This window comes from Mustelus asterias, chromosome 9 (genome assembly GCF_964213995.1).
Source record: "Mustelus asterias chromosome 9, sMusAst1.hap1.1, whole genome shotgun sequence".
NCBI classification, from domain to species: Eukaryota; Metazoa; Chordata; class Chondrichthyes; order Carcharhiniformes; family Triakidae; genus Mustelus; species Mustelus asterias.
The window spans coordinates 91,564,258-91,587,887 of NC_135809.1; the positions used below are offsets into that span (position 1 = coordinate 91,564,258).

General features: G+C 38.9%; 1 protein-coding gene across 1 annotated transcript in view; it reads right to left on the reverse strand.

Annotated features, from left to right (window-relative positions):
* ddb1 (damage-specific DNA binding protein 1) overlaps positions 1 to 23,630 on the reverse strand; it is a 73,144-nt gene that overhangs the window by 26,433 nt on the left and 23,081 nt on the right. Inside the window, exons 7-19 of the mRNA XM_078220521.1 lie at positions 22,515 to 22,673; positions 21,893 to 21,976; positions 20,848 to 20,964; positions 19,784 to 19,886; positions 18,526 to 18,601; positions 17,205 to 17,313; positions 15,947 to 16,125; positions 13,261 to 13,424; positions 12,179 to 12,286; positions 10,533 to 10,740; positions 10,201 to 10,296; positions 6,629 to 6,740; positions 1,355 to 1,478 (exon numbers count right to left, since the gene is read on the reverse strand). Of these exons, the coding sequence (XP_078076647.1) occupies positions 1,355 to 1,478; positions 6,629 to 6,740; positions 10,201 to 10,296; positions 10,533 to 10,740; positions 12,179 to 12,286; positions 13,261 to 13,424; positions 15,947 to 16,125; positions 17,205 to 17,313; positions 18,526 to 18,601; positions 19,784 to 19,886; positions 20,848 to 20,964; positions 21,893 to 21,976; positions 22,515 to 22,673 (1,639 nt within the window). The remainder of the gene's footprint in view (positions 1 to 1,354; positions 1,479 to 6,628; positions 6,741 to 10,200; positions 10,297 to 10,532; positions 10,741 to 12,178; positions 12,287 to 13,260; positions 13,425 to 15,946; positions 16,126 to 17,204; positions 17,314 to 18,525; positions 18,602 to 19,783; positions 19,887 to 20,847; positions 20,965 to 21,892; positions 21,977 to 22,514; positions 22,674 to 23,630) is intronic.

Below are 23,630 nucleotides of genomic sequence, written 5' to 3' on the forward strand. Positions count from 1 at the left end.
GGTCCTCTGCTATTTGTGATTTTTATCAATGACTTGGAGGAGGGGGCTGAAGGGTGGGTCAGTAAATTTGCTGATGACATCAAGATTGGTGGAGTAGTGGATGAGGTGGAGGGCTGTTGTAGGCTGCAGAGAGACATTGACAGGATGCAGAGCTGGGCCAAAAAATGGCAGATGGAGTTTAACCCTGATAAGTGCGAGGTGATTCATTTCGGCGGGACAAATTTGAATGCAGATTACAGGGTCAACGGCAGGGTTCTGAGGAATGTGGAGGAACAGAGAGATCTTGGGGTTCATATCCACAGATCTCTGAAGGTTGCCACTCAAGTGGATAGAGCCGTGAAGAAGGCCTATAGTGTGTTAGCGTTTATTAGCGGGGGTTTGAGTTTAAGTGCCGTGGAGTTATGCTGCAACTGTACAGGACCTTGGTGAGACCACATTTGGAATATTGTGTGCAGTTCTGGTCACCTCACTATAAGAAGGATGTGGAAGCATTGGAGAGAGTGCAGAGGAGATTTACCAGGATGCTGCCTGGTTTGGAGGGTAGGTCTTATGGAGGAAAGGTTGAGGGAGCTAGGGCTTTTCTCTTTAGAGCAGAGGAGGATGAGAGGCGACTTAATAGAGGGTTATAAGATGATGAGGGGGATAGATAGAGTGGACGTTCAGAGACTATTTCCTCGGGTGGATGTAGCTGTTACTATGGGGCATAACTACAAGGTTCATGGTGGGATATATAGGAGGGATGTCCGAGGTAGGTTCTTTACGCAGAGAGTGGTTGGGGTGTGGAATGGACTGCCTGCTGTGATAGTGGAGTCGGATACTTTAGGAACTTTCAAACGGTTATTGGTAGGCACATGGAGCACACCAGAATGATAGGGAGTGGGATAGCTTGATCTTGGTTTCGGACAAAGCTCGGCACAACATCGAGGGCCGAAGGGCCTGTTCTGTGCTGTACTGTTCTAATTCTAAAAGCAGGAGCATAACAAACGCAACATGAGAAATAATTAGTTCTGTAAAATATTATAGTTAAAGAAGAATAATCCCTAAAATAGCTATAGCCACAAGTATTTGACAGAGAACTAAACTTTAAAAAACAAATCGGTATGCTGGCAGCACTTTGCACTCTTCACAAATTGCAGATAGCACAGCATCACTACCTACTATTAATTATTTGTGTCAATAAGGGTACTAACAATTTAAATACCAGCGAATTATTTTGGTTGCTTTTAAGTTGCTTTGTTTTTATCAGTATTGCAGACCAACTGCTCCCTCTGGCTGGAATTAACTGGCATTCTGGCAGCAGTTAGGTGAAATAGAAAGATGCTTGGTGAAACTTCAAAAAACTGACTCTATTTACCTTCAAAAGTATGTTGGTCTATGATTAGTAGATTGTGGACTTCCACTTCATCCCCAAATGAGCTCTCGTGTTGTGAAGTACTACTTGGGAACAGCTTACTAGAGCTAACACTGGTAGAAAGAGCCTGAGGGGAGAACAAGGCATAGTTCAACAAGGCAAGAAATGAAGAATACAGGACATTCATAGCCAGAGAGCCTTGCTACTTTTAACAAATCAGTGTGCATACATAATACTTTTAAACATTGGTCCTCATTACAGCTTTGTGATCATTGCAGCTTGCCTCCCCAGTTTGTGACCTTTGAGAGATTTGCTACAAACATGCCTTCAGTGCTGTTATTTTTCTTTTACTTGCTCTACAATTAATTACAATAAGGGAATGTTACCAACAGATGATGGTCATCTCAGATTCTATTAAGAGAAAGTACTCTATTTAAATATAAGTGTGTAATGCAACCATGTCCTACATTTTCATTTTCCCCTCTTCCCCCAGAGAAATAACTGGTCTCCACTTGACAATGGTTACATGGTTTAAATAGGTGCTCTCATTTTAGAGAACTATACAATCAGATTTATATGTTATCATTCCTTGATATACATCTTGCAGCATTGCTGAGTGTTCTTTGAACAAGATATGCATTGGGTAAGATATAGGTTGGGTTAGAGGCCTTGGGGAAGAAATGTTAAGGGGTATCAAAGCGCCATCAAAGCACTTTGCACTCTTCACAAATTGCAGATAGCACAGCATCACTGCCTACGATTAATTATTTGTGTGTCAACAAGGGTACTAACAATTTAAATATATCCAATGAATTATTTTAGTTGCTTTGTTTTTATCGGTATCGCAGGCCAACTGCATCCTCTGGTTGGAATCAACTGGCATTCTGGCAGCTCACTGAAGCATCAAAATGTTCAGAATTTCAGAAACATATTGCACATTTAGGTCAATGTTTGTTGTTCTAGTTCTGTGAAGGACAGTTCCACTTTCGCAAGGACCTGTCCAACTCCCTTTTAAAATTATTTATCAAACCAACTTCCACCACCTTTCCAAGTACGGTATTTCAGATCCCAACAACTTGGTGACAACATTTATTGTAATATTTCTTCTACATCTTTTGTTAATTTTAATTCTACAACATCTGGTCAGAGGGAATCAATTTTCACTATCTACTCGCATCAAAATATCTCACCATCTTGAGCACTTATTTTTGGTTGCCTCTTAACCATCCTCTATGCCAAGGAGAGCTATTGACCTTCTCCAACCTCTCCTCTAACTGAAGTCCATCAACCCTGGTAACATCTTGGAAAGTCTTTTCTCTACCTTTTCCAATGCCTTTATATCTTTCCTTAGTGTGGAGCCCAAAACTGTCCAGTGTGTGTTAGCTGGAGCCTAACTATAGAATGACATAGAATATAAAGGAAAAAAAGGCCATCCAGCACAACCAGTTCATGCCAATATTATCCTCCACTTGTTCCTCATCCCATCCCTCCTCACCACCACCACCTCTGTAGAATGGGCAACACGTGCAGCAACTTTTCCATCCCAAGAAATAAATTTTAAAATTTGTTAATAATAGAGACCAGAACTGATGTTCACCATTAGTTGTCACCCAACACTGACCTTATTGATGAGGCACAGTACCATATCAAAGACATTAGTAAATCTAGAGTTATTACATTGACTGTGTTACCTTTGTTTTATCTGTTACTATTCAAAAAATTTAATGAGACTTTCCCTCTTGAAATTAATGTTGACTAGTTATTATGTTTTTGATTTCTATTCATTATTACAATTTTGGTTCCATTTTCCCTTTTAGTAAAGATTGTATTACTTTTTCAACTAATCACGTTAAGCTGATTGTTTAATTTACTGGATAAGTCTAATCTCCCACAAGAATAACTATAAAATTAGCTCCTCACCAATGCTCTGGCTTAACACCATTTTTAAAACAAATAATATATCTGTAATAATGCTTCTGCTACATCTTCTCCAGACTATTTTAAAATATATGATTTATAAAGTTCAAGGGTGCCTTTGCTTTTATAGTCTCTGCATTTATAAACCCAAGTAATTTGTAACCACCTAATCAATTTGCCTGGTCACCTTAAAGGATTTATGGATATGAACACCAATGTGTCTCTGCTGAAGGGGAAAACTATGTTAAACATCTCAAACAGGAAGGTGAACTTTAATGATGGTTGGATTACATTAACTGCAAACTGTGAAACAGGAACATCAAGGCACTTCAACAAGCATTATCTGTCAAAGGCAGTCAGTAATCACGAACAAATCTTGAGTTGCCATGGAATCAGAAACGTTTTGAGATAATAAAGCCCAGAGCATCAGCAGGTAACATGTATTATGAGGTAACCCCACTAAACTCTGAATAATCTTGAAAAGAGGTTGGAGCATGCCTGAAGGAATCACTGAGATGTGAATGTAGATACAAATAATACAAGAACCAAAGCATCCGCACGACTGTCAGCTGGAACATATCAGTCCTAGTTTAATGGAAAAAAGGGCATTAAAGATTCAATAGATTATGAGTAATCATCCATCTGGTAAATTGGCCAATTGTATACAAGATGCATTGCAGCAACTCACCAAGGCTCTTTCGACAGTGCCTTCCAAACCTCTACACTTAGAACGTTAGGGCAGCAGATGCATGGGAACAGTATCACCTCAAAGTTTCCCTGCAAGCCACACACCATCCTGACATTGTGCTATATTACCGTTCCTTCACTATTGCTGGGTCAAAATCCTAGAACTCCTTTCCTAACTGCATAGTGGGTGTTTTTACAACACATGGACTGCAGCGGTTTAAGGCAGCGCCACCACCTTCTCAAGGACAAAGAGGGATGGGCAATAATTGCTGGCCTAGCCATCGCGAACAAATACTTTTAAAAAAACAAGGCACTTAAGTCTCCAGGAGAGGTTGAGTTGTCTTTTCTTATTTAATCTGTATATTAATGGTTAAATAAAGGTAATCTCTGAAAAAGTATGCCTTCCAAGATTCAAGTCGACGAAGCTAACTTTACTCATCTATTCAAAATCATGCCTTGGAAAGCGTACCAATTCACACTTAAATACACTGAACTTCAGATGCCAATCTTCTGCCCATGTTACCATCCTGCCCGAGTCATCCTGAGGTCTATAACTGTCCTCTTCAATACCCATTAGTTGTCTTGTTTTGCATCATCTGCAACTTTAAAATGCTGCTCCTTCTACCTAAATCATTAATAAAAGTTACAAAAAGTAATGGATAAAAAGACTAACTCCAAGAAACCACTCCAAACCAATTCCCAGTCTGAAAACATCCATCCACCACTCTTTGCTTTCTGTCAGTAAGCAAACATCCACATCACCACTCTCCTCTCAATTCCATGAGCTTCTAACTTCTTAATAAGTCTCCTGCATTGCATTTTGTCGCATCAAGTCCACTCCACTCAAATAAGAAAATCAATATTACCATTAAAATATCCATTTTGGCTCTATTTGATTTGCCCATGCCTCTCTAAATGGAAGTTTATTTTTCCATTTCAATAACTGCCCCACCACCGATGTTAGGTTCACTGGTTGTAGTTTCTTGGTTTATCCTCAATCTGTTTCTTGAGTAATGGTATAACATTAGCAACACACTCGTCTTCTAGTACTACTCCTTGCTTCCAATGAGGTATTAAAGATTACGACCAATACCTCTATTTTTGTTGTGCTTCCTACAACAACCGAGGATGTTTTTCACCTGGACCAGGTGACTCACCAACTTCAATGATCCTTTTAGTACCTCGTTTCCATCTATTACTGTCCTGATCATAACTTCCCTCTCCTCTTTTAGAGTAATCTCAACAACATCCTTTCAAAAGGCAAGTGCAGAGTAATCATTTAATACTTTAACCAGGTCCTCTGCCTCTTGGGTCTTAATAGGTCCAATTTTTGCCCAAGTTAACTTCTTACACATTATACAACTAAAATATGTTTAGGATTCATTTTGCTTGCCAATGTTTTTGCAATCTCTCCTTTCCTCCTGTATTAACTTTTAACCAATTCTCATGTATTTTCTATCATAATCCTGACTTTTAACCGAAGCTTGCTCAAAGTTTCCTTCAGCCTGCTTTCAATTTAGCCCAAACCAGCGAGACCTTCCTGGTCAAGGGCACCATTTTGTGGTCAAGGGCACCAAGGAAATCCTTTAACTGCCATCATGAAACCACTGACAGACAGCAATTGTTTTCCTTTATTACTTTTAGATTCATGCATGGTTCCTTTCTCTTTCTCGAAACATGACATACTTCAGTTGCACATCCAAACAAAAGTTCCATCTCTCGCCTAGATCATTTCCATGCTGTTGGACTGCCACTTGGGCACCAAGTTGTGAATGAGGCATAATGTTCAAGAGCTGAACATCAGGGAAGATCAACACTTTAATTTCACACCCGTCTTTGCCTCCATCACTCTTTCTGCATGTTCTGGTTGAACCAAACATAAATCACAGCATTCTCTCTGACCTTGAATTGAGCGTTAAACCTTATGCCCTATAAATTGCTAAGAACACTTACCTCCAGCCCTGCAGCATTATATTGCCCTATGACCTACTTTATGCCCATGATCACATAAACATTTGACAAAATCTTTTTAACCTCTAGACTGGATTCCTCCGACATCCTTCCAAACTGCTAACCACCCAAAACCTTGCTACTGTATCCTGTCCTGTACTAAGCCCCAATCAACCATCATCCTAATCCTTACTAAGCTCCAACAGATCTTGACCTTGTCCAAAAATCCTCTCTACAGCAAAGGATACATGAGGGTCTGGAGTTTTTTTAATATTAGTTTGTGGGACATGGATGGTGCTAGTTGGCCAGCATTTATTGCCCATCCCTCATTGCCCTTGTTCAGGGGGCAGGTGAGAGTCAACCACATTGCTGTGGCTCTGGAGTCACATGTAGGCCAGACCAGGTAAGGACAGCAAATCTCCTTCCCTAAAGAACATTAGTGAACCAGATGGTTTTTTCCGACAATTAACTATGGTTTCATGGTCATCAGTAGATTCTTAGTTTCAGATATTTTTCACTGAATTCAAATTCCACCACCTGCCGTGACGGGATTCGAACCCAGGGCCCCAGCTGAGTTTCTGGATTTATAGTCTAGCAATAATACCACTAGGCCATCACCTTTATTCCTTCTGAACAGTTGTGGTCCACTTTTCAATGCATGTCTGTTTTTAAAAGATTTTAATGTCTAAAAGTTTAAAGCATCTTCTCTAAGTAAGCATTTACCTGAGTGCTAGCACTTGGTCTCAGTACAGTGATAGCTCCACTTGAGTCCAACACTTCCACTCTGCTGCTTACCAGACCAAAGCACTGTGATGCCTCTTGGTAACAAATTCTCCTGCGCAACAAGCAAAGGAAAATGTAAGAGAAAGCACAAAATAAAGTAAAGGAAATTAGGATGAGCAAATTTTGCTGCAGGCTTTACAAAGAATATTTTATACTTTTGCATAAGTATTTCAATCAACAGCATGATGTGGCAATGCCGGTGTTGGACTCGGGTGGACACAGTAAGAAGTCTCACACCAGGTTAAAGTCCCACAGGTTTATTTGGAATCACGAGCTTTTGGAGTGCTGCTCCCTCACCTGAGGAAGGAGCAGCGCTCCGAAAGCTCTTCTTTCCAAATAAACCTGTTGGACTTTAACCTGGTGTTGTGAGACTTCTTACTGAATCAATAGAATATCATGCATAAGACACCCTTTAAATTCAGTTAATAAAACATACCAACTCCACTGTCTTTTTCTATAAATCCTATCTTTATTATCCTTTATTTTACACTTCTCCACTATGCTCAGTATGCCCAAAGCATAATTAATATGAAATTCAGTTCACTTTTTTTAAAATCGCAGGAACAAAAAACTAGACACTGAAGAAAGGGCAATCTAAATGTAGTTGCCATCAGTGACATAAAACTTATCCTTATTTGGTATTATCATGGTTATATCATTTAGATTGGTCACAGTTTGGATCAACCAGGTTGTTGTAGCACAGCATAGGAAATGTATTGCACCTGACCCAGGTGCGATGTGTTGAAACTGTCCCTGAAATTGAAGTATTCTGTTCCAAGCACTAAAACCATCCTGATGAGCACAAAACATCACAAAATATTATTCTCAACTCAAAAAAACAAATTAAGTCCAGCAATGAGTTTGCGCATCTCTCGCTGCATCACAAACACTCAATTGTGTTCTGACAGATTGCATAGAAGTGCTCGACTGAATTATTGCCGTGTAACTTGTTGTCAACTATTTGTTACTCTGTGTCAACACAAGCAACAAAACTATTACCTTGCTTATTTTCCTGATTAGACAGGCAGCCTCCGAACTGTCACCATACCCGACATAAAAACAAAAATTAACGAACATGTGCGGGCGTTTGGAAAAAAAATTCCAATAAAACATTTGAGAAATCTCAGCCAAAATGTTAACCTGCCTTTCTCTTAATTGCTGACTGACCTGCTGACGACCATTATTTGTTTTTATTGCACATCACTGGCATTTGCATTGTGCATCAAAATGGTTTCAACACATAATTGTTAAAATAAAATTCTGTTCTCGTAAATCTGAAGAATCTTTTATAAATGCTGAAGCTTTTTTAAAAAATAAAACTCAAATCAAATGTTTACAAAGGCTGTCAACACAGACAATATGTTGATACCTTTTTTTGGGTTCAGCACCTGCATTTTTTTGTGCCAGCTTTCTCTCTTCTGCCATTGTCTTTGTTGGCTTTTGCTGAGTGTAGTACCACAGGTATCACTTGCACCAAACTACACCTTAAATGACCTTTCATGTATGGGGTAACAGGACATTCCATCAAAGTGTGCATGTATAAGCAGGCCATTCCAACATAGGATTGAGATTGAAATTGAGTTCAAATCTGTCCCACAGGAGCCATTGAATAGCAAATAGGAAATGAAATCCTGGTTGAATTTTATTTCTCTAGCTCAAGATGTTCAGGCCAACTGTTGCACGCTAAGACTAAGTGTAGTAGTGCCCCAAGTGCTGCTCAGACATAATCAATTAATATTCCTGGTCTGTAATAAATTAAGCTAAAACCTTCTAATTTGTGTGGACTGCAAGCACAATTTAAACTACTACTTTCTTGGAAACACATTGTGGAAATTGAGGTCCAGGTGGGTCTGGTGAAGGGGATAACCCTCTCCGAATGAACAGCAGTCACCAAAAAGTGCTGATTGAGATTTTCATATTTTCTATACTAAATACTTGTATATTACACGATGCAATTTATTTATCAAAAGGAAATTGTTGACCTCTACAATGATGTGCTCATTTGTTACTGGGGCTTTTAATCACTTCAAACCTGTTCCAATCTCTTGAAGCAAATGCTTCAAAGCAAAGGTCATATTTGATCCTCCCATGGATTGCATAAAAGTTATCTTCAAATAACTTTAATAAGTGACTTATGTATTGAAACCATATAGATACACAACTACTGTAAAAAAATACAGAGCCAATAATCTAAAAATGGATGAACTCAGTAACACATTGAATGAGAACACTTCAAGGTCTACAACTGACCTTCTGGTAACTAAACAATTTATAGCACCAGTACTTAGCCTGGACAGCAGCTAAGAATACAAGTGGGTGTCATTTCGTTTTAGCAGATTGACCACATGAATAACAGAATCACATTCACCAAGCTTCATTGGTGATCCCTGATGCTCAATTGTGTCCCGATCAATCCAGGAGCATCCTGACTATATGTTTCAACACTGTCCAGGTTGCTACATGTGGGTAGGTTTTCCTACAACACTGAGATTCAAGTGCAAAGAAATGATTTGGCATCCTTTCAGATGAGTTATCAGTTACAACAAAATTGAAGCATAGATATGAGATCACCATCAAAATATTATGACCTCGGCCGTCAAAAAAATTAATATTTGACCTTTGTGAAACATCCTGAATTGCCTTCCTGAGTGTCATTATTGACTAAACAGAGGAAGGTAAGTGAAATAACTACCATTTTCCAATTAAAATGCATGGAACCATCTGCAACCTTCAAATTTGTACATTAAATCCGTAGCAAGATCATTGGCAGTTTGCATAACTACTTTGGGTCTCAAAAGCAAATAGGTAAGCAGAAAGGCATTGTAAATAAACCTTTTTAATTTGTATGAAAAAAATTTATGACATTATGTACAGATAACATATTGGAGATCTCAAAGCAGAAAAACATGTTTAAGGAATGCATGATCCTATTGAAAACAGTATCTAGCTTCGTCAACAAAGCTGTTGTGCACAATGACATGTCACATACATCATTGAGTTCCAGACCACATAATCCATAGTTCAATATAAAGGTACAAATGTTGGAAATCCACAATCTAGCTTTGTTTCAAACAGTCATTCCCAAACCACAAATCATAGAATCAAAATGTCAAACCAGCTCCATGGAAAAGATTGTATGATTTAGGGATTGTACTTTACCCCATTCACCCCTAATTAAACTGTTCTGTGATAGGGATTTTCAATATATGATTTGTCATCATTTGAGACCAAGAAGTTCCTCACAGTTAGGAATACTCTAATGAATTCACTAGAATTAAACAGAACAACATATTTTTTAAAACAGCTTTCAACATAGTTCAACAAGCTGGCTGGTGCTGCAACAGGATACATCAGAGTGCAATCCCAGAGCCAAGTCATCCATGACTGCACACAATATAAAGAAAGCTTAATGCATTTAACAGTTACAATATTTAATACTAACAACAAAGCCAACATCTTGAAACTATTTATATGTGATTGTGGTGACAAGAACAATGATGAGGAACACTTACTTTGGAGACTCATTAAGGGGAACTGTACGGATGTGAAGTTTCTGAATCTCATCAATGGTTCCTATGGTTAAAGTGCTGTTATTGGCCAAGGCCAAGCTGTCAGACAGAGGAACAAAAGAAAATCAGAAAGCAATCACAGAAGATTAGGTGGTGAGAAATTTCAGTGAAGAAATCAAGATGGACAGTGACAAAACATGAATGATTTTTAGCAAATAAAAGATCAACCCAAATCTATACAGCAAACTCTATGTGCAATTAGAAAATTGTTTCTGGTAAAGGAATCAATCTTTTGAGTGTCTCCACCCACTGGAACTTGTTAATTCACCACTAACCTATCAGGGTATCCCTCGGAGTTAAGGGGACACATGTAGTTTACTTCCTTGAGGTTAACATTCGAGAAAACAAGCTTGTGATTGCTGCTGTAAATGACAGTGGGGCGGTCAGAACAGGCAAAAACATTTGTGGTGGATAAAGATCTGAAGGTTCGCAGCACTGTTGGCTGGGTCCCCAGTGTGACTTTCTTTCGGTCACTCAGCAAACCTAATTTAAAAATACAATTTAAAAGCATTAGGTTATTGCTATGAGTCATAATCAAAATCAGAATTAATTTGTCTCTTTTTCCCTGTTCCAATTTTCTTTCCTCTGCTAAACTGCATGACTCGTGTTTCAGTACAGTTCCATAGGCACCTGTTACCCTCTTGTATTTTACACAAATGACTCTTCTTCAGCATTGGCGGACTACTTGTCCATGGTGTGACTATGGTTGAGTCTGATCACATCCACACAATCGCTTTTTAGCAGTGGCTCGTGATCAGAAAAAGGATATCTGCGCATTTTTTCTCATTAATCCAGACAGAATTTAATTTAGTGTGCTCATCATACTCTAAACTCAACTCAGCTAGTTCACTGGGCACCCGACCCACCCACTCTTCCAACTACATTCTGCCCCACCAATGACTAAGACTGTAGACCACATATTGTACTCCTCAGTCACCTGAGAACTCATTTTTATTGTAAAAGCACATCATTCCTGGCTTAGGGGGTTTGCCCAAGAGAGAAGAGTAATACAGGCAGCAAATTTGTGATCACAGGCCTTGCCTGACAAGTGGGCTGAAGCACTTGAGAGGTGACCATAAGGACCAGATGTCAGACAGCAGAGTGACTGAGCTACTGATGAGTCCATTGGAAGGGAGGGGGGAAATGTTGCAACCCAGTGAAACAAAAACTGAGCATGCACACATCAATCTGTCAAACACAATTTACTATTGGATAGCCCTTTAATTTTCCTTCCTCAGAATCTTATAGCACAGGAGGAGGCCATATGGCTCATCGTACACATGTTGCCTCTTGGACAGAGAAATTCAATTAGTCCCGTACCCCTGCTTTGTTTCCCCCTCAAAACCCTGAAAATGTTGTCAATGTCCTAACCAGTTACTCTTCTTGGACAGTCCCTCAAGATCAAGGGTGACTTGCTTCCACTCCAGTTCTATCTGATAAGTTCAATAAACCTGTTACTATTCTCCTCACTGTTTATACATTTCTGTATTTCATATTATTTGCAAACTTTGAAGTCGTGCCCTGCATAACCAAATTCAAAAGAAATAATAGTCCTAACACCACTGCATGTTTTTTTCCCAGTCCAAAAATCAACTGTTCACCATAATTCCCTTCTATCTGGTCTGCAGCCAATGTCATATCCACACAGTCACAGCCCCTTTCATCCATTAGATTCAATTTTGCTAGAATGTTTTTTGCACAATATTTTCACTCCTTGTTACCCAAAGAATCAGGAATCCTCCAGATAACAAAATCGCAAATAAATGTAAATCCTTTCTTAAATAATAAATATTTTCATAGCACTTTTATGCAGTAAGACTGTATAAAGCAATAACACTGAGCACTTTGATATTAACCTTTCTATTGTTAACAGCCTACATATACATCTGGGGCAGCCACATTTCCCTGATTACTTCTTTACCTGTTTCTATTTCAAGTCCAAAGTAAAAGAGAGCACCATCACCCAAAGCACACAGCAAGTAATGGCTGCCTTCAAATGTTGTCATCAAAATGGATCGTGGAATGATCTCTGTGAAAACAAAGGAATGGCAGGAAACAAAGGAGGGAAGTGGCTATGTTTCAGAGACAATCAATAATAATCATCAAGGACTGGTTAACAGAAATAAACGTACATGTTGATATTAAACCAATAGAAATATTGTGCGATTTTTTTTAAAGTACAGGTCCCAGCCCCTCTCTAAAGTCTCCACTTTTATCTTTAGCTCATTTCAACTTTGAAACAGCAATATACACATCTGAATATGAAAGAAGGCAGATTAGCAGTACAGCAATGACATGACTAGCGTTCTGGAATGGAAAGACAGTATACTTCTCTTGCTTTATGTGCAAATGCCAAGCTAGAATATAAAATTTTTATTTGACTGTTCTAAAGTCAGAAATCTAAGAATAAAAGTCCATTTTATGATCTAACATACCATAAGATTTTATCCACAATGTAACGTATCATGCATTATTGCTGCAATTAGTCTTAAACATGTGCACTTTAGAAGTACTGTGTAGTTATCACAAGAAACTTTATAACTTCTCTTAAGCTTGAAACTGCAATCGTCACATTCATCAAAAAACTAATGGGTTTTTCTACATGGTGAATCAGAGGTTTTGCTGTTGTCTCCCTTGCTCTCACACTCATAATTATGCACATGAATATGATTAAAACAAAATACTTTTGCTCAACCACAGAAATTGTTTTATCAAAACTAATCCATTGTTGCCAAATACTTAGCTGACCTGTGATGCATAAAAGCCAAATTACTAGTCTTAATGTTCTGTTAAAAATTTTAAACCATTTGTTTAATTTATTAACATTTTTCCTTGACTTCCTTCATGGCAAGGAGTTTAAAATACAATTGAAGAGATTATAATTCCCTTCATCAAATCCTGGTCCATGATAAACAAAGGACAATGTGTTTAAAATTAGAAAATATGAAATATGCCCCAAGTAAAAACTCAATAAATCCCATAGTAATGTTGCTTCTCTCTTACCTCCTCCAAGCATTTCTTTATGCAGCGTTTCAAATGATGGTAGTTTGAGGATCCGAGCGGAAATATCTGTCCAAAGCCCGACGGAACATAAGGGTGACATACTGCTACCCTCAGCCAATGGAGTGATGTCTAGGCAAGCCACTTCATGTTCCATCTCTATAAAGCTGGCGGAAATTTGTTTTAAATGATATTTGGTCAATTTCCACTGCTGTCTGTCTCCAAACTCAAGTTTTATGATTAGAATATTGATTTATCTTCATTCAAAAAAAACTTTATACTGACGGTTATGGGGTTTTTGTTTTACAAATAAAGGATTCTCACATCAGAAATCCATTTGTCCTCCCTCACAATAGATTTATCTTCTCTGACATTAACACGGGACATCAGTAAAGCAGATTAGGTTGCAAATTACAAAGCAAAATTGACTACCCAATTTGCCCATAACTACAGTAAGCTTTGGAAGAGCAAAAAATAGGAACATTCACTCCTCCAAAGTCCTAGGTTCACATTTTCCTTTTAGATATACTCTGTCAGCATGTTATGAAGTTTTGTTTTCTTTGAAGTTACACCTTTAAGATCAATGCAATTGTCATCAAATATTATGGATTTACAAGTGAAGTATTATTGGGTTTGGAAGGAGGACTGGAATTGAGCTGCTGGGTGTTATTAGTTTGCAACACGAGGTGTTGTTTCAAATTCATCTTAGAATGATAAAATGTAAGTCCTTGTTTATTGCAAGTGGATTTATTCAAGATGCAAGTTTCCACAATTCAAATTTAGTCATCAAGTTCTTGACCAGAAAGTCACAAGTTCAAGTTCCACTCCAAGCTTTGAGTACATGACATATATTAAAATCTCAACCCCATACAGATGGAATATTACAGTCACAGATGTTGATTTTGGTGCATTGTCAACCATTCCAGAGAAGAGTTATACTGGACTTGAAATGTTAACTCTATTTCTCACTCTATAGATGCGGCCAGACCTGCTGAGTTCTCCCAACATTTTCTGTTATTAAACTAAGGCCCTATCTGCCTGCTCAAACGAAAGGAAAAAATTCAATAGCACTACTTGAAGAAAGAGAGCTTCTAACATACCCCTGACAACACATTTTTTAATCAATCAGGTGTTTGTGGAATCTAATCATAAGAAATAGGGGTCTGTCAGGAAAGAAAGGAAGTTTAAAGTAATCTATATTTGTAGGTATTAGAAACAAGATATCATTTTCAGTAAGTTTAATTTTGTATTTCAGTATATGAAAAGGTTAAAACTTTTGTTAGCTTCATGTTTATCAAAGGAGCCTGCATGTCTGTGGCTTTTGGTCACTTTAATTACAATTCAGGCACAATCTAGTGTTTAAATGTGAAAACAAAACAAGGTGTAAAGAAAGACTAAGCTGTTGCTTAGCAACCAGTGGCCCACCTGAAAAGCATAAATACTTTTGGTTCAGTTGGAACCAGGTTTGAGGGGGGGGAAAAAAAGCTACCACAGAAATTGCCAGCAGAGAGACAGGACATTGGTGTAAGGGATACAAAGCAAGTCCCAGAATGTAAGAAGATAGTTCCAGAAACCAGGGAATGAAAGAGAATCCCAGGAAGACTGAAGTCAAAGGGGCAAAGAAATTGAATCTGAATAGGGTACTGTTCATTGAAGTTAAAGGGCAGATGTAGGCCCCCAGTAAAAACATAACTGAACGGTCAGACTTGGTAAAGCCAGCAGGCACGAAGCCAGACATCTGACTTATGGTTGGCAACACCTTAATACAGCCTGTGATACAGTGGTGTTCTATTGGTGTGGTTGGGTAATTGAGAGATTGCATGGAAGCTTGAATGCACGTGACAATCCAAGGCAGAGGAATACTGAAAAAAAGATTGAAATCCTGGAAGTGGATCCTTGGTGAAGGCATCCAAGAAGAACCATCGTTTGGGAGAAGATTCTAAGACATGGTTTTCAAGAGTGGAAACACTCGTGTGGAAATCAAGAGTTCCAATTAGACCAGCTGGCTCTGTAAAAAGCATCTAGGGAAGATTTGGTTTCAGAGTGTGGTGCGTCTGACTACATTTTGATTGTTGATTTACATGGACCGTGTACTTACTGAGAACATTATAGTATAAAATATATTTGTAATTTATGTTATCCTTAAAAATGCATGTACATCTGTCAAGATATAGGTGGAGTGAAGGAGTATTGTATCACAGTCAATCGTTTTATGTTTAATAAATGTATTTTCTTTTGTTAAAAGTTATTTGGCAGTCCTGTGATTCCTTTCATCCGTGTCTCTAAAAAATAAAAGTTACGGTCTATTGAGCCAGTGTTCCATTCTGGCACTGGACTGTCCAAAATAAAAAATAGCTGGGATCGTAACAGGTGGTAGATCACACAATCCCTCAAGCCTTCTCCACCTTGCTGTGAAACTATGTTTGCCTTGTCACTGCAATACAAAAGTAATTAATTGTCTGTAAAGCATTTTAGGACAGCCTCAGACCAAGAAAGGGCGATACAAGTGTAAATTCTTGCTTTAACTGGTATGGGTAATAGCACAAAACTGCCCTGCACCTCCTCCACAAAGTGGCATATTTACATTGATGGATAACAGGGTGGCTGATGTGAAATGGAGAAGCAAGTCCCATGACTATTGTAATTACAATTCCTTTACCATTAGGTCACCATTATATGGGTCAATTACCTGATTTGCTTGAGTTCTTTAGGGTGAATCTCCAGATAATATAATACACGGCCCACTGCCACAACTACCTGGCTGTTATTACAGGATGCAACACTGATATTCTTTCCATTTGGTTCCTTCCACTCACTAACCAGTGATTTGGGCTCTTGGCTGACCAGTCGCACCGAACCAGACGTTATCTGCACGATGAAACACTCATTAGCACTTGAAAGGCACTAAACACCACATAACTGCTACAACTGAATCTTGGCAATGAATAGTATATAAGGGATACAAGTTAATTACTCATCCTAAGACACACAAACTAGCATGGATAATACAAAAACTTTTAGGAAGAGGAAAAGTCCCAAATTTGGACACAAGTCACTAAAGCACTGGAGATAATATTTGCATAATGTAGGATATCTCACCTTCTTAAATGAGGTCTTATGTCCGTATTTGGACAAAGGCTAATAAGGTCTATCGTCGAGCGATATGGTGGAAAATAAACTGAGCAGTTAGTACATTACTGGTGACCAAGTCACACGTGGTGGCATTGTTGACAGTGTTTCATCACTTTGCTGATTGTTGGGAGTACACAGATAGGGCAGCTACTGGTTGGTTTAGATTTATCCGATTTATGTGAACAGGGCTTAACTCAGATTAGAAAAAAATAAATTATGATGATGAAAGTAGTTGTTATGGGATGGTTATTATGCAATTATTGTTTTCTGGTAACAGAAAAACTTAAGGCATAGAATTTCAAACCCGATGGTAGTACATTTCTGTTAAGCTACATTTGTTCTCACATTTTGTGCCATATACTAATTTTAAAATTACAAATGCTACAACAGCAGCACTTTTTCCTTTGAATGACTGATACTACCCCATTACAAGTTGGCAGATGGGGGCCACAGATTTATGGCGCGGCACAATGGCAGAGTGGTCAGCACTGCTGCCTCTCAGTGCCAGAGATTCGGGTTCGATTCTGGCCTTGGGTGACTCTGTGGAATTTGCACATTCTCCCCGTGTCTGCACAGGTTTCCTCCGGGTGCTCCTGTTTCCTACCACAGTCCAAAGATGTACAGGTTAGGTGGATTGGTCATGATAAATTCGCAGGAATAGGTTGGAAGGACAGGACATGGGTAGGGTGCTCTTTTGAGTCGGTACAGACTCAATGGGCCAGTTGGCCTCTTTCTGCACTGTCGGGATTCTATGGTACCAAGATATAATATGCTTCTACTTGACAAATAAATGTTGTATCCCGAATCTTTCACACCTGAATGAGTTGATGATGGGCCACATTTCCACAGTAGAAGGTCTGTTGGTCATCAACAAAGCCTGGCATTTCAGTCTCTTCCACCTCCTCCCCGTTAAGCATCAGCACACTGCAGGTAGTGAAAATACATGCTCAAAGTCAGTCTTTTCAATAAAATTTCTCTCTCTCCAAGTTTTCCTCATCAGATTCCTGGGTTAACTGGAACCCAAATTGGTGGATTCCTCTGTTCAAGGAAAACACTAGAACAGTGAGTTACAGCTGGTGATTTGAGTTTGGAAGAGGCAGATTAGGGACCTATCCCCACCCCTGCAGGTCACTCATCGCAGGTCATGAAAACAAAACATTTATTGACTGCTCACACCAGGTTAGTGAGAATGCAAGATGCCAGTGAAAACAGTTTATTTCTTCCAAAAAAATGATTGAACTCAGTCAATTTTTAGCTTTGTGTTTCAATTACACTCAAGTTTCTGATTCCATCTGCACTATTTCAAGAAATCACATGCACAGAAGAAGGTAGGCAAAGTGAAGCAGCAGGACAAAAAAGGAATTAATCTAGTTTAGTTGTGACTTCCAGCAACCATTAGTTTGCCTTTGGCATAAAACCGGGCAACAAGTCAAATGCCATTTACCATACCATGAAAAACAAAATGGACAAAAGAGGGAACAAAATAGAAAGGCAATTATATGAGAACTCAATAAAAGGGTAACTATATGTTCAAATTGAAAATTGTAACAATCCCCATAGAGACCAATAACTTAGAGATATTTGAATCCCCAATGACCACTCTTAAAACTTGAAATCTTGTGCAATTCCTTTAAGACTTTTACTGTAACAAACAAACCAAAAGTAACAAAAATAATAAACATTGCTTCGTACGAAACTAGTGCTTTAAGTTAAAGGCAAGATAACTCTCATTACTGTTTTAACACACTGGTAAACAAACGTTGCATGTATATTTTCTGGCATGCTCTTCACAGAACACAGTTGCTGCTAACTCCCAACAGTTCATGGCTCCATGGTGTGCCAGTGGTTATGTCGAGATTTTGAAAATTTCCTGAACAATCTACCAGCAGTAATGTCCATTCCAGCATTTTCCGTTCCAAACCCCACCCCGCACGTCCCACTCCCACCTCTCCCTCAGCTGCATGGCCTGCCCCCTCTGCAGGTTCCCCCACCCCTCCCCACATCCCACCCCCTGCACATCTTGTCACTTTTCCAACTAACCCATGTCACAAATTTGATATTATTCATCAGCTGAAAATTAGAAAGCAGAAGCCAATGCACAGAACAATAAAGTAAAAATGTTAACACACTCCTTACCGAGTCTGTCCAACAAATGACAGTACCAACATATCATCTGTATCACGAGTGGAATCAGAACGCAGTGGCCATAGACCTGAGAAGGACAGAATAATCAGGAAGTAAAGAAAAACTTACAATTTGTGGCAAAAATATATCTCAAAATGCAAACAGAATACTCATTTTGCACACAGCTTAATCTGTTTTTTGGTGCAACTGCTGAGTAAGGAACTGGCTGAGTAAGGCCATCAGAGGAGAGCTCTTGGATCGTCTTGAAAAAATGCTGCCGGATCTTTAATGCCCACTGAACAACAAAAATAAGCAGACCAAGCTCTGATTCAACATCCATTCCAACAGCTAGCGCTTCCAATAAGGCAGCACTCCCTCAGTGATCCCCAGCATCAAAAAAAGTAAAAATTGTTAACATTATGCAGTCAGAAAAACAAGAGGGCACATATTCACTTTTCCTAATTATCCCCCTTTCTCTCGTTATTGACTAGCTGGTTCATTCTGGTATATCAGTAAGTGCCCCTTCTTCATGCGAGAACCTCAGCTGCAAGGGATAAATTTACAATTGGTTGTAGGAATTATAAAAATGTTGGGGTGCACATTGCAAAAGCTTTTTTTGAAAAACTCAGTAACAGTATTTCACCAGCTGGTCACTCAAGCTAATTACATGTCTACAGATTTTCTATTTAATCCATCTCCCCCACAAATGGTTCAAGCAAGTACATCACATGTTGTGTTACTACCCCCACACAGAGCAAAAGATTGCACCCAGTTTTGATCCCTGCAATCTGCCAGAATGAGTTGATCACAGCAGGAGCAGCAGTTGGGCCAAAATGACTGGCCTCAAAATGCCTAGGATAGTGATGGAAAGAAACAATCAAGGTTACTGATCCAGACTGATTGATTGTTCACACAAATGATTGCCTAAACAAGCAATCACAGGTATGCCAGTGAATGTGGAGCCACAACCCAATCAGAGTCTGCATCTGCCAAAGGAAAAAATCTGAAGAGCTTCTGTTACATTCATACCTTGGATAGAATTGGAATCACAAAATTAATTAAGACATCAGAGGCAGAACACTGAAGTCAAATATCATTTTATCCATTTTGGTTGGGTATAGGGAACAGCAAAGCAAGCAAGACTGAATCAAAATTATTTCAAAACTATCAAACACATAAACAAATCTTAATAGGTCACTGAACTGTTTATAAAACACGTTCAATCACAGCAAAGCTGGTGCCTTTTATTTGGTGGATTTTGAGTACATACCCTTAATTCCAGGAAGATCGATGCTAGCGTGCTCATGGATCCCAATTCCATTCCGAATTATTCTCAAAGAACCTTCTTTAAACGCTCCTGAACAAGTAACCAGCTTTATTGAGAAAGATGATATGATCAGTCACATACACATACAACATTCTTGCAAAACCCAGAATTTTATAACCATGCTATCAGAAAGGTGTGTCACCAGGTGCATTTTCACTGCTCAAAGTTTGAAATTGCCAAGACTTTGTATTTTCTTTTCCTAATTAACAAATCTTGAGTGTGAAAACATTCAATTAACTTTCTCAACTCTAAGGTGCAATCAATTGGATATTTGTTGCATTCCTGTATCTGAAAGTGACCACTGTTGTGGTTGAGCCCAGACAGTGACTATTGGTAAGCTACTTGACCATGAAGGACTTCACAAGCAAACCAAATCCAATGTCCTTATTGGTATGCACGGGTCAGAAATATAGGCTAGTTTTCTCTCAGTTAACATAAAGTACACAAGAATACAAGAAGCAGAAGTAGGCCACCGGGCCCTTCAAGCCTGCCCCGCCATTTAATATGATCATGGCTGATATATGCCGGCCTCAGCTTCTTTGCTGTGCCATTTTCCCATTGTTCTCTATTCCTTCATCTTTCTAATATTGATCCACCTTCACTTTAAATACTTTGAGACGAGAATTCCAGAGATTCACCACCCTCTGCTAGAAGAACTTTCTGCACACCTCAGTTTTAAATGACCGACCCTTTATCTTGTAAGCTTATTCAAGACTTTCCTACTAGTGAAAACATCTCACATCTACTCTGTCAAGCCCCCTTAGGATCTTATATGTTTCAATAAAGTCACTTCTCACTCTTCTAAACTCCAAGGAATACAGACCCAGACCATTTAGTCCCTCATCCCAGGAGTTAGCCTGGTGAATCTCCTTTGGAGTCCCTTCAATGTTACCATATCCTTTTTAAGGTAAGGAAACCAAAACTGTATGCAGTATTCCAGGTGAGGCCTCACCAACACACTATAATTACAATAAAACTTGCCTGTAGGTTGAAACGCTCCACCTTACCTGGCCCTGTCCTTGTCTTTCCAGATCTACTACACACATGTCCACAATAGGGCCTAAATTGGTGAAGGTTTCCATGCCAGCAACATAGGATCCTTGGTCATTGCTGTCCACGTTTAGCTATAACAAAGACAGATTTAAAACTGAATATTTTTAGCCAAGATGTTTTATGCCACTTTAATTTGCATGTTTCTGATGCTGAGCAAGTATCCTGAGTAAACATACGTTTGGCTTGAGTTTGTACTTCCGAAATGTACTTAGTTAAGGTGGAGAAAATGAATGTTTGTGTGATCTCAAAAACCCCAATTACTCGTGTTTTAGTACTCGTTTAATTTTGTCATATGGTCTTGATCACAGGCTCTCTACGAATCAGCTGAATATGTTTAAATCCATTGCAAATCAACGAGCCCCCTTGAAGCCGTAGTATTCCATAAACCATGTGTGAAATATTCCATCACACCAAATTAGTGAATGAAATGTTTGAATTCCACATCATTGTCTCCAATTTCAATTGTCCCATCAGCAAATGGGAAAGACCCACGAACAGTCCATTCATAGGGAGGAAACTTAAAATTAGACGGTCAATCGCCCAGGGTCAATGTCACACATCTCTCAGTAGAAGAGGAATAGGAGCCAGTGAACTCAGCAGGGAAAGTCAACAGAGGTCAGAAATAACAAAATACCTATCAGGGGAACAGAATGTTTCACATGATAACTCAGATGTAGAAAAATATCAACAATATCTTGGTTTGTTACATATGCTTTTCTATCTATGAATATAATTTTACTGATCATGTAATGCTCCTCCACCCACATCCCCCACCCAATGTCAAATAATTCCCAGATAGTGGATACAAGGAGAATATAAAGGTAGCACCTCTTAACTCTGTATGAGATGAAAGGCCACAAACTCATTAGATTGAAACATCCACTCAATGCCACAGTTATTAGTCCAGTAACATGCTGCACCAAGTTAATAAGACTATATATATATAAAACTTGTGAAACTTTGGCAGGTAAAGAGAGCTATTATGGTTAAATTACGTACCTTGACAAGCTGAGAATCTCCAAGACGAGATCCAACAAATACAACGCCATTATCCAAATAGGTCAAGCATTCAGCAATACTTGTCTATGAAGGACAAGTGAGATTTAACATAATAGTATGACATTAACATTGTGTTTATAGCTCATTGCTGAATCCAAGTTATTCATTCTAAAAGCATATAATGCTCCTGAGAATTACACAGAAAGATGAAAGGTTTTACATGCTGCAGCATAACAAACCCATAAAGTTACTGATGGGTGAAAGAGCCACCATCAAATCTGTGTTTATAGTTCCTCTAACTATAGTCAATGGCAAAAATAATTCAGTCATTGCAGTATGATAACACAATAACTAGTGCAAGAACATGATCTATGATTTCCCTCAAAAAATTATTAGGAATTAATATTGGCAGATGAATGCTTACAATGTTCATACCACACTTTTTCATGCACCATTTAATGCAATGTTAACTCATTTATTTTAAATGTGCCAATTTTTTGCTATAATGGCAAAGTAAATGTCATTTGAGCACATTAAATTGCTACTATCCTTGGCTATTATCTCAGACAAATAGCCACATGTCAACACAAGTTCACTAAAAGGGTAATGTTGCAGTCCTGACCTCTCCGAGCAGTTCTACACGGAGGTCTTTGACAGTGATGTTCCCATCCATTTGCTCCTCTCTCTCCAATAACAACATAAACAGACGACCTTCCATATCTCCCAGTAGGTACCGGGAACCATTGGGATCCACACGGTTGTGGCAAACAATCGTGCTTTGCTGGCAGAAAGGAGAAAAAAAAGACAATTAAGAGCCCTTTCACATTCAAAATAACAACACTTGAAGACCATTCACTTCCTAAACAATCCAGAGATTTTTCAACAGTAATTAACTTCCAATTATAACTGAATGAGCACCTTATCAAATTAAAGGAAATGATGAGAAGCAACGATGTTTTGTCAGTACACAGGTTAATTAAACCTCAATAATTCACAGTAATTCACAGTATAGTTCAGTACCTTTATACCTTTTGCCATCCTTATTTCATGACAGTCAATGTCTTTACATGATATGATTAAACTAAAAGTTAAAGGTCCCTTTGCAATAAATTTAAGTGAGCTGAGTGGCTCACTAACAAACTTTCCTGTTGTCAACAAGATCAGTATACCTCCCTATTTGGCATTTTTGCATTTGGTTGCAGTTCAACCATGCAATTCTGTTAATCAATAGTTTGTCTTTAATTCTGCACCACTCAGCATATCTGTGCCTCACCACATCCACTTATGAGGCACAGATAGTCTCTTCTACAAGATGAACAAGCATCTTTGTAATCCATATTATTGACAGTTTTTTCACATTCGACAACTCAGTATGTCTTCAAGCAGTTTATCCCATCTAAATGTATTCCCTATGAAATCATAGAAACCCTACAGTGCAGAAGGAGGCCATTCGGCCCATCGAGTCTGCACCGACCACAATCCCACCCAGGCCCTACCCCGCATATTTACCCACTAATCCCTCTAACCTACGCATCTCAGGACTCTAAGGGGCAATTTTTAACCTGGCCAATCAACCTAACCCGCACATCTTTGGACTGTGGGAGGAAACCGGAGCACCCGGAGGAAACCCACGCAGACACGAGGAGAATGTGCAAACTCCACACAGACAGTGACCTGAGCCGGGAATCGAACCCAGGACCCTGGAGCTGTGAAGCAGCAGTGCTAACCACTGTGCTAC